This window comes from Ctenopharyngodon idella, chromosome 2 (genome assembly GCF_019924925.1).
Source record: "Ctenopharyngodon idella isolate HZGC_01 chromosome 2, HZGC01, whole genome shotgun sequence".
In the NCBI taxonomy this organism is placed as follows: domain Eukaryota; kingdom Metazoa; phylum Chordata; class Actinopteri; order Cypriniformes; family Xenocyprididae; genus Ctenopharyngodon; species Ctenopharyngodon idella.
In genome coordinates this window covers 39,015,475-39,031,802 of record NC_067221.1, presented here as the reverse complement: position 1 = coordinate 39,031,802, position 16,328 = coordinate 39,015,475, and the positions used below count along the sequence as shown (strand labels likewise).

Here is a 16,328-nt window from a genome sequence, read left to right as displayed (position 1 = left end):
GGCCTTGTCCCCTCCTGAAGCTTGATGTTATCTCCACTTATTATTTTGAGAAAAAAAAAAAAAACTAAAAAAAAAAAAAAAACCAAAACAAATATAAAACATTTCATAGTAACACTTTATTTGACAGTGTCATTGTTACATATGTTACATGTAGTTACTATAGTAATAAATGAATTAATAAAAATGTAAATTATGCATAATTACATGCAACTAACCCTAAACCAAACCAAATCCTAAACCTATAGTATACATGTAGTTACTTAATATTACTCAGTACTAATAATGTATAATTACAGTGTAACAAAGACACCTTAAAATAAAGTGTAACCCATTTCATTTATGTCAACTAAAATAAAAAGAATCTACTTCTTTTTTTCACTAAGCTCTTGTGGACTTGTTTTTTGAACTGGGTCCTGGAAATGGGAATTCCCTGTGCTCTCTCCTTAACTTTTTGTTACCTGCCTTCTTTAACCTATAGATTTTTAAGGAGGCTCGTAACAATATCTGCCCAACTAACAGGGAATGTTCCCACAACTTTCACTAACATTTTGGGTAACACTTTACAATAAAGTTAGTTAAAGTAAAATTAGTTAACTACATTAGTTAACATGAACTAATAATGAACTGCACTTCTACTTTTATTATTCTTTGTTAATATTAATTTCAACATTTACTAATACATTATTAAAATCAAGAGTTATATGGTTAACATTAGTTAATGCAATGTGAACTAACTTGAGCAATCAGTGAACTGTTGTATTTTTAACATTAATAAAGATTAACAAATACAGTAACAAATGTATTAATGTTAACAAATGAAACTTTTTGTAAAGTGTTACCACATTTTGTGAAGGTTATGTAAATGATAAGGCAAAACATTCTTTAAATAACATTATTAGAATGTTCTTATAGCATTATTTGATATGCATTCTCATGATGTTGAGAAAAAAAACTTCGAAAAAACTTCATGAATACATTCCAAGAAGGTTGTTCATAACAGTGAGACAAAATGTTTTGAGAACATTTTCAGAACATCCTTATGATAGATTTGTACTTGATGAAGTTCTCATAATGTTGAGAGAAAATGTCCTTAGAACAACATTCTTGCAATGTCCTAATAATGTTATTGATGTTTGATGAATCTTCATGTTAATGTTCTTGGAATATTACAAATGTTCAATTTCAATATTATATTGTGAGTAAAATTAAGGTTAGGAGAATGTTGTTGTAAGGAGTTGCCCTCGGTAAGGATTGAACCCAGGAAGCCCGAGAGCAGAAGATCAAAAGAGCCAGGAGACTTGAGTCAAAAAAAAAAAAAAAAAAAAAAAAAAATTTTTGCTAGAACAACAAAAGGTACAAAATAAAAATGAACTAAGAGAGCCAAGCTTCCATAAAACAGAGAAAACAAAACAGACACGAGGGTCCAAAAATATATAACAAGAGATACACTTAACTTGAAAACAGGCAGCAGGAAACTCAGGATAACTGGCTCAAGACTGAACACAATGGCAGGGAACAAACACAGGTGTGGGAAATCAGGGTGATGAACAGGATAATGAACACAGGAATCAAAGTTGATAGCTTGATCATGAAAGTTAAAAAAAACTGTACAATTTTTTTTTTTTTTTATTTGATAAACTGTGTGATCTTTAATACCTGCAAAATATACTACCTGTGACACACATGCATGCCAAAAAAAAGAAGAAAAAAAAGAAAAAAAAAAGATTTTAGTTGGTAGAGCTTTACAGTACTGTTCAGTTCATTACAATCAGTTAATGCATTACTGTTAGTTTTTTTAAAAATATATATTTGTTTATTTTACTTAGGTTTATCTTAATATAAAAATATTCATTTGTTTGTAGTTAATTAATTATTGTTCATAATACATTAATATTAATTTATACAACTTGTGTGTTAGTATATGCAGAAATGAACATCAATCTAAATGCTGTAAAAGTGTTGTTAATTCTTAGAAACCTGAAGCATTAATTAATGTTCACAAACTTTGATACTTTTGATAACTGATACTGAACACCCATCAAACAATGGAAACAAAACTATTGATTGCACTTTATTTTATGAATATGTACAGTCTGTATACACCCTTTAGCCAGGGGGCGCAAGACATCTAAGAACATTTTCTCTTGTCTATAGTAATATGAGGGCAGACAACGGAAGTTGGCCAGTTTTTACTGATGCACTCCAGTGACGACCTCATACAGGAAACACAAGCAAGAGCAAACGCAATGGCTGTATATGCTAAGACAAAAATATTCTACATTTCAATCTGGTTTTGGCTCATTTTAGGTGAGAGTATTAAATGCTGTTCTGTGTTTGTATCTAATTGATCCTGTTTATGATTTTAAAATTACATTTCATGCTCAACTATTCATGATGCTTTTAATGTGTTTTATGTGAAGATTGAACAAATTGAGAAGTGATTTATTGTTAATCCTGGACATTAAAACTGTGTGTGTTTGTTTAGGTGTTGAATGCTACAGTGGTGGGTCAAATCATGTTTTAACTATTAAGACTGGAGGATCTGTCACCATCCCATGTCATTATGATGAGAAAAACCCTCCACAGAAGAAATACTGGCACTCAGACATCACTCCATCTAATATATACACAAACACAACAGAGGAGAATCTGTCAGTAATTGATCATCCTGATCAGAGTCTCTTTACTGTGACTATGAGAAACCTGCAGAACAAACACACTGGAGGTTATTCTTGTGTTGTGGAGACTGAAGGACTGTCGACTTTTATATACGATCTTCATCTTATGGTTCAGCCTGGTATGAGATTTTGTAATTATTTTAATCACATTCTAATGTCTAATTCTCTGACTTCACACACATGTATTTAATAATCTCAAATGACTCTGTGTGTTCAGCTCCTGATGTGTCTGTGGTGAGCAGCAGTGTATCTGGACATGAAGGTGGTGATGTCAGTGTCCAGTGTTTCTACACTTCTGGATATCAGAATAAACTCAAACAGTGGTGCAGATATAAAGATCAGAGCTGTTACACAGTGGGGAGGACTGACACATCCCAGAATCCATCAGTCCAGATCAGTGATGATGGGAGAAGATCCTTCACTGTGCTGATGACTGGACTGAGACTCAGTGATTCTGGATGGTACTTCTGCTCTGCTGGAGAGGCAATGAACCCTGTTCATCTTACTGTAAGTGAGGCAAAACAAGGTACTTTTTTTTTTTTTTTCAATAATTAAATATTTTTCTACTACATATGAAACAGAACACAACTAAAATTGCTTTGCTTTCTACTTTTGACAGTAAACGAGGCCACAGACAATCAGAGAGACTCGTAAGTATTAAAACATTTCTCATTAAATTGAGCTTCCTTTCAAAATTATCTTCCTGGAATTATTCTATATTTGTCTCTTTTGTCGTCAGTGCTCTATTTCCTCGATTTCTTTGTCTTTAATGCTTACATCATTTCCTCATTGTCCTGGTAAATTTTCTTTCTTTTTTCCATTTTTGCAGAAGAGAAACAGGAATTTCCAGGAATCTGTACTGTGTATAAAATAAAATAAAGTTTAAACTAATTATAAATACTTTTAGGCTGAAATACATTAACAAAGTTTAATAAAGGTCTGATCAAAGTTTAGTTCAGATTCCTTTTATTCAGCTGAATTAGTTACAGAACTCTTTCTGGGCTTTTTGAACTAAAAGATTTGAAAGTGTTTTCTTATTTCCCACAGAAGTAAAGAGCTTCTGACTGTGTGGCTTCCAGTTTCAGCTGCACTTCTGCTGCTGTTGATTCTGGTCGGTGTTATTTTCACCTGGAGATGGAAACAGAGAACTAGTCAGTTTGACCTGCACTCCATTCTTAATTCCATTAATGTTCATTTCATGCCCTGCCATTTTATTTCAACAGCACAGATTCAATAGTATAAACTCTGTTAATGTCAAATGTTATTGTTTCCCATTTTAAAATAAAGAGCAAGATAAACACCAAAACATAGAGAAAAATGACAGCAGGACCATTGACCCAGTAAGTCTTTTAATTTATGAGCATCTAGTTATGAAAATGTTCATATTACAAGATCAGTGTATTTTTTACATTTTTACAATCACTTTATTGTGTATAAAACTGAGCTTTTTAGATAAAGATTAAAACACTTTCAGAACATTCAGAAAACATTCAGAAATATTTTTTATAAGTTAATGGGCAGAGTTGAATTAGAATAGAATAGAATTGAGCCAAAGCGATTGACATGAGAGACTCTTTGTCTCCCTCTTCTGGTTTACACGGGTTAGCAAATGCCAGGATCCATCTAGTAGACATGTCATCAATCTCCAGGCCAATCAAAACTTTTTTGTCGATTTCTTGAAATCTTTTTCCTTATTGTTTTCTCTGTTTGTGTGAAATGCAGATCTACTGTGAACCTGAAGATCCTGTGAAATGCAACATATATATAAATGATGAACGCTCAAATGTAAGTACTCCAGACATACTACTAACATGATAGCTCAGAGTATGACATATTAAGAGTATGATTTTTATGAATATATCGTGTTTAATTAGGATCCCGTCAAAGACAAAACCTACAGTACTATTGGTGATGCTCCTGTGAGTGCAGCAGTAAGTTTTACAGAAATATATTAATTCATGGATTTTTTTGTGACGCTGGCAGTATGTAAAATATGATCTTGCACTTCCAGAAGCCTCCAGCAGGGGCACTAATATACAGCTTGGTGGCTCCACACTAACAGCAGTGAGAAGAACACAGGAACATGATGCTTCTGACTGAGACTGAGTGATTCTGGATGGTTCTGCTGGAGAGACACTGAACCCTGTTCAACTCACGGTCACAATAGTATTAGTTTTTCTGCTCTACAGTACAATTGTCTACAAATTGTACAATAACTAAAGGCACATGGCTTGTTGATCAAAACCGTCTCAGGTTACGCATGTAACGTCTAGGTTACTATTGTAACCCCCGTTCCCTGAAGGAGAGAACGGAGACGTTACGTCGATATTGACGTAATGGGATCTCGCCTGGGAGCCCAATCATGCATACATCATCGAGGCAGTCTCATTTAAGAAAAGTAACCCTTAGATTGCAAAGTAAGAAAGAAATTACAGTATTTTACACCTCACAATGACTATCAGTCAATTTTTTTTTTCCTGTAAAAACTTTTTTTTTTTTTTTCATTTTTTTAATTTACTGTGAATTTTACAGTAAATAAAAAAAGAAAAAAAATAGTTTACAGTGTAAAACAAGCACAATAAAAAATAAATAAAAATGGAAATATGCACTAGCTGTCAAAGTGGTCAATATGAAAAATAAACCAATTAGCCAACGTTTTTATCCATAGCAACTTAGAAATAAGGAGTACAAACAATTCATCTTAAGGAGGCAATAAACAAGAGAAGTGCTAAAAAATACAAAGATTCAAACTTTGTTCAGAATAGTACAAACTAGAACAGAGAGGGATTTAATATAGTGAAAGCATAGTGTTTTTTTTTTTTTTTTTAAGAGTCAGCAGGATGCCATTAAGTGTTCATGGAAGAGATGATTTTTTAGTTGTTTCTTGAATATTGTCAGGGATTCAGCTGTCCAGTTAGGGATTGCACATGTTCGAAGTGCATTGCAATAGTCCAGTCTAGAAATGACAAGGGCCTGGATGATAAGTTGTGTTGGATGCTCTGTTAGGTATAGTGTATAGTTACTGTATAGTGCAGTGCAAACTTAAACGACCAAGCTGTCTTTGTAATGTGGTCTCTGAACGTCAGCTGGTCATCAAAGATTACCACAATATTTTTGGCGGATCAGGATGGAATTACAGTTGATGAGCCTAGCTGGAATTATGCTGAATCATCGGAGCGGCTGGGAAGACGAGATTCCAGATTGAGTTGTAGATGATGTTCTTGTATCCAGGCTGAGATGTCCACCAGGCAGTCCAAGATCCGTGCAGCTACCGTCAGATCATCTGTGTGTCATCAGCATAGCAATGGTAGGAGAATGTTACTATTTTTAATGTTTTTAAAAGAAGTCTCTTATGCTCATCAAGCCTGCATTTATTTTATCAAAAATACAGAAAAAAAAAACAAAAAACAAAAAAAACAGTAATATTGTGAAACATTATTACAATTTAATTATTAAATACAACATTTTAATATTTTTATTTTAATATGCTATAAAATATAAACTCCCACATTCGCCCAGCACAAACATGAATACCTGATAATGCATTAGACTTTGTAAACAAAAGTCGTGCTCCACCCTTGATCATTACTCCAAGTAATAAGACAGACAAGCTGCATTAATCAACACATTTTTAGACAATATTGGACCCACATCTGAATAGCAGAACTACAGAAACGTGAGTTAGCCGGTTAGCAGGAGACATAAGTTACACAACATAAAATACAAAACTACGAATTTTGAACGCTAGAAAATATAAACATCAATTATTAATCATACTTACAGGTTGAGATTCAGAGGAGCAAGCTGGTCCAAATTAACTGGGCATTGATCCATATTTTAAGACCAAACGTTTTGTGAATCCTGCGTTAAACTCCCCGAGGTTTGAGAAGCAGTTGTCAGCAAAATGACGGGAACACAACAAAAGATTGTACTGCTGTGGTATTGTTGAAAAAATAAATTTTCCCTGGCGTCTGAGTGCGCAATAAGTGGGCGGGCAATATGCTAATATTTCGTTGTGACGTCACAACGAAACGGCTTGGGATTCATTTTACAAACAACTCGTTTAATTGACTCTGAGCTGGCTCTTACTTTTGAGAGACAATAACTTTATATACGGTGCACTTTCAGATTTAAAACTTTGCAGGATGTTTTCATTCACTTAGAGCTATGTTACACACTACATGAAAGGTCTTTTTCAAAAATCCATAACGGGGCACTTTAAGCAAAGGTGAGTCTGTATAGCCTACAGTTGTTATAACAATTCACCGCGATTAATTATTTCAACGCTGTATTTCACCAAACATATTTCACTCAACATTATGATATACACATTCCTTGGCATTAAGATCAATTTTTAACCTCAAAACGTCTAGTAGCTACTTACCAGCAACGAATATCCAAAAGCCTCTTGCTTTATTTGGACCTGCCTCTTGCTTTTGGATATTCGTTGCTGGAAAGTACTAGTTGTTTTGTGGTTAAAAATTGATCTTAGTGCCAACTGCCAGGGAATGTGTATCTCATAATGTTCTGAAAATCAGCTGAAATGGTCCTTCCACCAGCATGAGAAAATGGTGTCGGTCACACTGTTGCTGCGTCTCATTTCGGAGTCTGTGTCCTCTGGAGGTCGCATTTGAAGGCTGCATACGTCATCAAGCGTGTCTTATTTAAGAAAAATAACCGTAATAAAATTGACTGTTCCTCATGAGGTGTAAAATACTGTAATCTTACTTTGCAATCTAACAGTTACTTTTCTTAAATGAGACCGCCACGATGAAGTAGTATGCAACCTCTGGAGCGTGTTGTCTGAGTGTGTCTCGCACATGCGCAGAAGGCACTCCCATTTCCCAAATCAAACTAAATTTAGTTGGTCAATTTTAAATAAATTTCATAGATTAAATAGATTATTAAATATTTAAATATAGATTATTTAAATATTTTATGTTGGACTCATTAGATATAAATACATATTACCAGGGCTGGAAATGGCTGGGATTCACTGGGGGGACTCTAGTTGGGAAGATTTATATTATTATTATTATTATTATTATTTTTTTTTGTTTGTTTGTTTACTTCCAATGACTTTTCAGATGTATTTAAATATAAAATAGTATATAATCTATAATAAAATTAAACAGGGCTATTTCATGTTTCCTCTAAACAATATTTTTTTAATTATCAAGCAGGCACATGAAAGGTCAATGAACAACATCAGGCGCGCCGTTGACACCATAGATATACATAATAAAGGCTAGATGTCTCGTCCGCGCTGCTGGCCAATGGAGGTCGACGTCCGCATCTGGCGGCCATCTTGTAACAGTCAGCTCGCTCACTCGTAACATTGTGTTTTAATGGTGCATGTACATTTAAATAACCATAACTTGCTCAATTTTCTACCGATTTTCAGACTGTTTGGTTTGTTATAAACGTCAGAGATTTACTTATGACACTGCATACTTATGAATAATTATAACCATGGACTTCCATATGAAAATAACATTGAACAGAACAGATAGGTGCAATGAATATACACATGCACAAGGTATTTATGTTAAATCAATATATAGGCTACTAAAACTCAGTGTACAGAATGGCAACATGAGATATATATATATATATACACTTTTATAATATGAATATTACTATAATAAAATAATTTGAATTATTACATGTTTATTTTAACTTCTTCAGGGTTGGGCCATTTACTAGGCTTTTCCCCTCGACATTGCACTGTGCCTACTTAAGAGATCACTGTTCCAAAAAAAAAAAAAAAAGGTGTCCAAAAGAAACATTCTGCGATTGTGTAAACAAACTTGTAAAAAGCTTTAGATCAACAGCAATCTTGTAATACTATTATGTCATAGCCCCGCTGTTCGTGTGTAACAGGACCTGTATTGTACATACATCCACTAAGTAACTAACGATTATCCCAAATATAATCATAATATTGTCATATCTTACAGGTGAAAGGTGATCCCACGGGCTCTCGTTTTGAGACTACGGCGATTGGAGCATCAGTAGGCTGCACAAAAGTCGGGCATCTTCTCCTATAAAGCCAGCAATTTCCTGTATCATAATGTAAGATGTTTTTAACAAACCAAACCGATTGGAAATCATGTGCAACTTAAGTTATATTGAAAAGAAAGAGCAATTCTGCCTCTCCCACTGATGTAAAATTGCTGGGTAGCAGCTAAACAACTACTAGGTCTCACTCAAAGCTTCTTGTTATTAGCCAGCTAATAACTACAACCACATCCACAAAGATTGTAATTTAGACAAAAGATTAGTTGTCATTAAATCGTTATTGGTGTCAGTAAAACCTATATAATTGAACAGCTCGATTGTGGTCTCAGCCTTGATAACTTGCGCAAGTAGCCGTGATACACAACTATGCTGCATGATTAAGTCAATTTCAACATGTTCAAGCATCCAGAATTATAGCCACGTTAATAACGTTTGTAAGAAACCAAACCATTTGTAAATCCGTCAAGATTTCAGCGAGATAAGAGTAATTGTGTTTGTGCAGATCACTCACCTTACATCAGGTACCACAGAGCCCGCCAGAAAGCTTGCCTGTGACAAGATGGCCGCCGGTGATGACGTTAGAAACTCCGCCGTAAGACATCTAGCCTTTATTATGTATATCTATGGTTGACTCGAGGGACGGGGGGTCAGGACCCCCGCAGTTTTGAAAAGACAGAAATCGACCGCCGCACTTTTGATAAGGGCTGCTTCAATCAGTCACACTATATCATCTTTTAGCTTAGGATATTTTCTTTCAAATGAGACCATTTTCACGTTTCTGTGAGCTTTCGTTTGTAAATAATCAACTGTTTTGTCGCGGATGTGAACAGTAAATGCGCTCTCGAATGGAGAAACACCCGATCTCCAAACAATCGATCAAAGCGTGCTAACGTTTTAGGACAGGTCGATGGTATATAAATCATGCCCGAATGTTAGCGTTTGTCAATCAAGCCAAACCGTCCATTCAGAAACTGTGAAATTTGACACTTTAAGGTAAGGATGCTGATCTCTCAGGTTGACGCGCGAGCTGGCTTGACTGGAGTTTTCGTGAGGATATAGTTTATGGACTGTTTTGATTTCGGTAATTACATCTAGAAAGGTAAAAGCATTAATGGCATCTATAAAAGAGATATCTGAAAGCGAAACGAAAGTGATTATTGCCTCGACCAGCGACGCAGTGGGGAGGACGCACGAGAGGAGACCTGCGCGTTTAATTGGTATGTGTATACTGTAATACTGCATTTACAATGCTTATCAGTGGCGTGCACTTTGATCGCGAAAGTGAAAGTGCCCTTTGCGCTCGCATCGCGGTGCCCCCCACGATTTCTACCGCGGGAGAACGCAGTTTGGTCCCCCCCACTTTGAAAATGTCTCCTGCGCCCCTGAACAACATTTATGAATTGTGTGGCACAAACATGTTCATTCAACAGAATCTCTGGTTGGAGAAAATTACCTGTTTGATTTTGGCCAAATTAAAGACGCATTGTCTAGGAATCTGCATATGAGGTGCTTGCAGAATTGAACAAGGTCACACAAACCTTTTAAATAGATTTGTCCTCATGGTAAAGAAAACCATAGAATGTTTTGGGTGGAGACCTCTCAGTTTAGTGCTTTGAACATCAACAATTATTAAACATTTAAAGGTGAATCCAGTTTTAATGGAAAAGGAAGTTGCATTCTAAAAAGCAGAATAATTTGGATAATAATGTTTAATATATAATAATGTTCACTCATCCCTTTTTTTAAACAATGGTTAAAATGGTTGAAATGTGATGTTTATCATTTTATAAAACTTTGTTTTGAGGATGTTATGGAGCTTTTCAAAACATGTAGTTCTATTCTAATCTAATAATAATAATAATAATAATAATAATAATAATAAAAACATAATTTGAATTCGTTTTTTTTTAAAAATCAGTTTGAATAAATGATTCAATGACTCAATTCTGAAGATGTCACTTGTTTCATTAGGCTACTAGATGAATCAATGTTTTTGAACAAATCTTTTTAATGAATGATTCAAAGACAATTACATTTTTAACAGCCACTTGTCGCCACCTACTGGTGTAACGATGTAATTGATGCAATCTTTATTTGAAGCATCAAGGACTGCTTGTCTCCCTCGTGAGGTTTATTTATTTTTTGTTTTATTTTTGCAAAATGGTCCACACCTGCAAAGTTGGTTGATAACATAACTGCAATAAAGTAACAGCCTATAGTTAACAATCACTTGTTTACAAAGTGCCATGGGAACTCAAGCTATTCTTACTTAAAATTTTCTTATGCTGAACATGTTAATTTCCTGTCATCTCTTGAAATACAGGCAGGTTTTTTCTATTGGGCATATCTGTCATATTAGCAGAACACATTTTGCACATGGGGAAAACCAATTGTTTAGTCAATAATTTAAGAAGGTCCATACTTTAAAGCTCTTGATTCTAACTTGTACTTGGCCTTATGAAAAAGTAGTTCTTGTAATTATTTATCCATAGCATTTGTAACAATAAGAATATAATTACAGGTGGACCACTGATGGCTCCACATTATGTTTAGAGCAATGTTCATTTTTTTCTTTCTTTTTTAAATCTATTCCCTTAACGGATTATATATTATACATTCTTTAACAAGTTAGTTAAAACGTACCACAATAAATACAATAGAACGTGATAAATTCTAGTGAAGGTGGTCATGAGAAGTTTAAAAAGCTTTTAATTGATAGCCTGATTCTATGTTTCGATGTGGAGATTAGAGTAGCCTACCGGAAACATGTGAAAAGTGCCGGTGAGGGTACAGTACAGTCAGATTAAAATATAGAAGAGCCGGTGGCGGGTGCCGGCTCACTTCGAGCACTGAGTAAGATTTTTATTGCAATATGTTTTTGTGCTTAATTCGTATCGTTTTCGTAGGCTATTGAGAGAATAAAATACAGAAATCCCTTAATTTCCCTTAACAAATTTGAACGGGAACGCCGTCCTCCCCCCTCGAAATCCACTCCCCGGATGCCGTCCCCCCGCGTTACCCCGATTTCCAGCATTGCGTATTACTCCTAATTAGATATGTTTAAGTAAAGTTAATGAAATTTAAATGTGTCATATCTATGAAGGGCCTGGATCTTTTTTTTTTTTTTTTTGTGGTGATGATCAACAACTGTAATTTAGTAAAAACATGAACTCTGAAACATATAACAGCTTAATAACAGTGACAACAGCAGCAGCAGCATAAATCAAGCTGGTTAATGCAAAGCAATAGTTTTTTTTTTAGTTTAGTTTATTTTTATATAATAGTTTCCACATAATTTCTTCAAGCTGCAATGCATGCTGGGAACTGGCACAACATTGTTGAATGTAAAAATATTTGTTTAGATAACTCAATTTGGATAGTTGGGACAACATTTGGACAAGTTTTGGACAAATACTTGAGAATCTAAGTATGATCGACTGATCTTTGTCCCGAAATGTGCGTATTGTTTTCAGAGAAACGCGATTAGCGAAAAACGAAGCTAATTTTCTTTCCAGTCACGTGAATGCTTCACTTTGCGTGTCGGAATGTTTGAACCCAGACCGGTATTTGGATGTTCAACATTTTAAATATATAAGCCTGTAGACTATATTAGGCTACATTATCATATGTTCTGTCATATACACAGTATAAAAACAGTAAAATAACAACACAATTTACTTGCCTTAAACAACTCAGAGGATATTAGTATTATTATAATTATTGTTTTTGTTGATCCATTTAATTTATTGCCACACTTTAATATGTTATTTATTTTGTCAGAAAACTAAACACATTTAGCGTCATCAGGTTTTTATAATGGATAAAACAACAGAGCTGCGCACTGGCAGCGTTTGTGCATGAAGGAACCACACGACCTGATTTCAGACAGACTTCTGTGGCAGCATAACAGTTTAATGATGCCGCAAAATAGCGCAAGCTTTGTTGAGAACTAAACAAATATTTAATAACTACACTAGTAATTTCTCGCTAGAAATTACATCAAAAGTGGAAAATGCTGGTCAAAAACGTACATTTACACACAAACTGACCAGCAAACGTAACTTTAGGATGCCATTTTCGTCCATTTTCGCCATTTCGTTCGGATTGTGGGATATCAAAGGCAGCAAAGGATACATATGCTGCCTTCAAAAGTCGATCAGAAGAAGGGATCTCAGGAGACAGGAAGCGAAGCTAGTTTTTCCAGTTTTCGGACACAGCCTTGGACTCCATACAGAACGTTAGGCTACTGATGATTTGCAGGGTTCAGTGAATGAAGGGTCGCACATAGGTCGAGAAGTGCAGCGCCGCACCACGTCTTTAAAATTCGAACACATTGTTTTTTATGAGTTTTTCCATACCACTCCGTCTTTTGCGAGATAGGGTGTCTTTTGCAGCATCTCGCGCATGACATGGCGTTTTAAAGCCATATCAGTTCAACTAAGGTAAAATCAATTCAAACATTTTTTTTTTTTTTTTTTAAACGGCTTCTCGAGACCTTGCGTTCGCCTCTTCTTTTTATAACAGTCTGCAAACTTCTCGGGACTGAGGAGACAAGTTGCTCAAGTTTAGGAATAGGAATGTTATCCCATTCTTGTCTAATACAGGCTTCTAGTTGCTGTCTTAGGTCTTCTTTGTCGCATCTTCCTCTTTATGATGCGCCAAATGTTTTCTATGGGTGAAAGATTTGGACTGCAGGCTGGCCATTTCAGTACCCGGATCCTTCTTCTACGCAGCCATGATGTTGTAATTGATGCAGTATGTGGTCTGGCATTGTCATGTTGGAAAATGCAAGGTCTTCCCTGAAAGAGACGACGTCTGGATGGGAGCATATGTTGTTCTAGAACTTGGATATACCTTTCAGCATTGATGGTGCCTTTCCAGATGTGTAAGCTGCCCATGCCACACGCACTCATGCAACCCCATACCATCAGAGATGCAGGCTTCTGAACTGAGCGCTGATAACAACTTGGGTTGTCCTTGTCCTCTTTAGTCCGGATGACATGGCGTCCCAGTTTTCCAAAAAGAACTTCAAATTTTGATTCGTCTGACCACAGAACAGTTTTCCACTTTGCCACAGTCCATTTTAAATGAGCCTTGGCCCAGAGAAAACGCCTGCGCTTCTGGATCATGTTTAGATATGGCTTCTTTTTTGACCTATAGAGTTTTAGCCTCAACGGCGAATGGCACGATGGATTGTGTTCACCGACAATGTTTTCTGGAAGTATTCCTGAGCCCATGTTGTGATTTCCATTACAGTAGCATTCCTGTATGTGATGCAGTGCTGTCTAAGGGCCCGAAGACTACGGGCATCCAGTATGGTTTTCCGGCCTTGACCCTTACCCTTATTTACTGAAATTAATAATTGAAAATAAATAAATCAGTGCTCTTGACTTGCAGCACTATATATCATTTTATATATTTATATTTATATATTTAAATTTTTTAAGGGCATTTTAAGCGAACGAGAAGCATGCGGAAGCTCAAGCCGGTTACCATCAATGCCCGCTAGAGAAAACATTTATGCTTAATTTTTAGTAAATTTTCACTTGGTACTCTTTTTATCTTTCATGCTAGATTGACATGAAGGATCTTGGCAAGCGCTGCTGCTCGCAAGCTATTTTTAAAAAACACTCCTGCAGTGTAAATAAAACCGTTAAATCAATGAAATGATAGTAGCCTAGTCCGCGTCCACACCCCCGTGCTAATGGTACGGCCCACAGCGCAAATTACAAGACAAAAAATGGAAAAATAGAAAATAGGTTAGATTTCATTTATTCAAATTATTGTCTCTAAAGTCATAATTTAACAAAAGTATATTGATGAAGCACACGAAAAAAAAAAACAAAAAAAAAAGAAGAAAAATTAACGCCTGGTTTCAATTTTTCATTTTGGCATTTGCATATATTGTCTGAAAACTGAATTGTGAAGCATTACACGGACCTTTTTATCTCACAATTCTGATTTCTCATAATTCTGAGTTTATAACTCACAATTTTGACAATTCTCAATTGTAAGTTTTTTTTTATTTGCAATTCTGACTTTTTTCATGCAGTTCTGACTTTATCGCAATTCTGACATTATTGCAATTTCAATTTTAGATAAAAATTCAGAATTCCAAGATATACACTCGCAATTGTGAGAAATAAAAGGAAACAATTCTGAGTTTCTCACAATTTTGAGAAAAAAGTGTCAAAATTGCAAGGTTTAAACTCTTAATTCTGATTTTTGGAGAATAAAAATGACGTCTTATGGAGCATGTTTTTCCCTCCATTTTTTTTAGCATGAAATAAGCATTGTAGTTATTTAATATTTGCTTGTTTATGAATAAAGCATGTTTCAATTTGTTCTAGACCATTAAACATGACTTAATGGTAAATTATGGTGTCTTGGAAGCTAGTGTGAATCCTTATCTTTCACACAAAACTGCCACAGCCCTGATCACTCTCTTATTGATTGCTTTAGTCTCCGCCCACTCCTCCTGCATCAATCAGAACACTCGACTGACCGATCACAGCTGCACTGGTGTAGGGGACATTATAAAGCTCTTGTGGTGATCAGTGTAGGTTTAATGATGAAAATGTTGATGGCAAGTTATTCTGGATGCTGTATTTGACAGTATTTCACTTGTTTGCAGATGTGTCCATGGAGAGAAGGAGACTATAAGAACACCTCAGTGATTTTCCTGAACACTCCAGCTCAGCAGCTCCAAATGCTCTAACAGAGGAGCCTCGTGATGGGAAACACCAAACTCATGGACATTCTGATGATGAAGGAGAATTTAAAATCAACTGATGGACACTATGACTCTTTAAGTCTTTTTAACAAGTCAATAAAAGGCCTGCAGAATGGAGAAACTGCAGACTGGGTGTCACAGACACGCCAGGCTCCAACATCCACCAATCACAGCGCACAGCTTCCCCTGAGTACTGATCACCGCCACCTGCACCTCATCAGCTCACTCATCACCAGCACTATTTAAGACACTCACACACACAGTCACATTGTCCGGTCTCGTTCGCATCTAAGGACTTACCTGTATGCTTACCTCAAGGACTCTCCTCACTACTTACCTGTTCCCTTGTCTCCGAGTTCCCTCCTTCGTATCCAGTCTGTGTGTGAAGTGTTGTCTGCAGTCATCGTCTCCAGTCAGCAAGTATCATTCTCCATTGGCACTCTGCAACCACAAAGGACAGTATCATTGTCTATACCATTCACCAGTCACGAACTTGCTTCTGTGTACTCACCTGTTGTCACCATCTACTCTGCTTGTGTTCAATAAACAACCTGTTAACTAATCTCCTGTCTCCTGGCTGGTCCTACTGTAACACTGGGGTAATATTTGACATTTGTTTCACAATTAACAGTTAAATGGAATATAATCTTTCATTTCAATGCATTTTTCATGTTATGTATTTCACGTTTATCTGTCTGTAAGTAAAGGTGGATTCACGTCATGTCAGAATTATGGAAATTATGAGATTCCGACTTGTAATAAGTGTAGAATTCATAATTACAACTTGTAAACTCAGAATTTTCACCACATGTCCGCTGTACCACCTGACTGCTGCAGATTCATTTTAGTGTTGATAGTGTTGCCATGGAAAAGCATATTTCTGAGTCCGAGAACAG

General features: G+C 35.8%; 2 protein-coding genes across 5 annotated transcripts in view; both read left to right on the top strand.

Annotated features, from left to right (window-relative positions):
* Positions 1-16,328, top strand: part of LOC127494629 (polymeric immunoglobulin receptor-like) — an 80,766-nt gene that overhangs the window by 2,250 nt on the left and 62,188 nt on the right. The window lies entirely within an intron of this gene.
* Positions 2,174-16,328, top strand: part of LOC127494646 (CMRF35-like molecule 9) — a 59,895-nt gene continuing 45,740 nt past the window's right edge. For 3 of the 4 annotated variants that reach the window (XM_051860705.1, XM_051860723.1, XM_051860698.1), the window contains exons 1-5: positions 2,174-2,307; positions 2,486-2,797; positions 2,896-3,204; positions 3,298-3,328; positions 3,726-3,829. In XM_051860705.1, coding sequence (XP_051716665.1) covers positions 2,196-2,307; positions 2,486-2,797; positions 2,896-3,204; positions 3,298-3,328; positions 3,726-3,829 — 868 coding nt within the window. In that variant the 5' untranslated portion in view covers positions 2,174-2,195. The remainder of the gene's footprint in view (positions 2,308-2,485; positions 2,798-2,895; positions 3,205-3,297; positions 3,329-3,725; positions 3,830-16,328) is intronic. The other variant, XM_051860716.1, reaches the window with a different exon arrangement.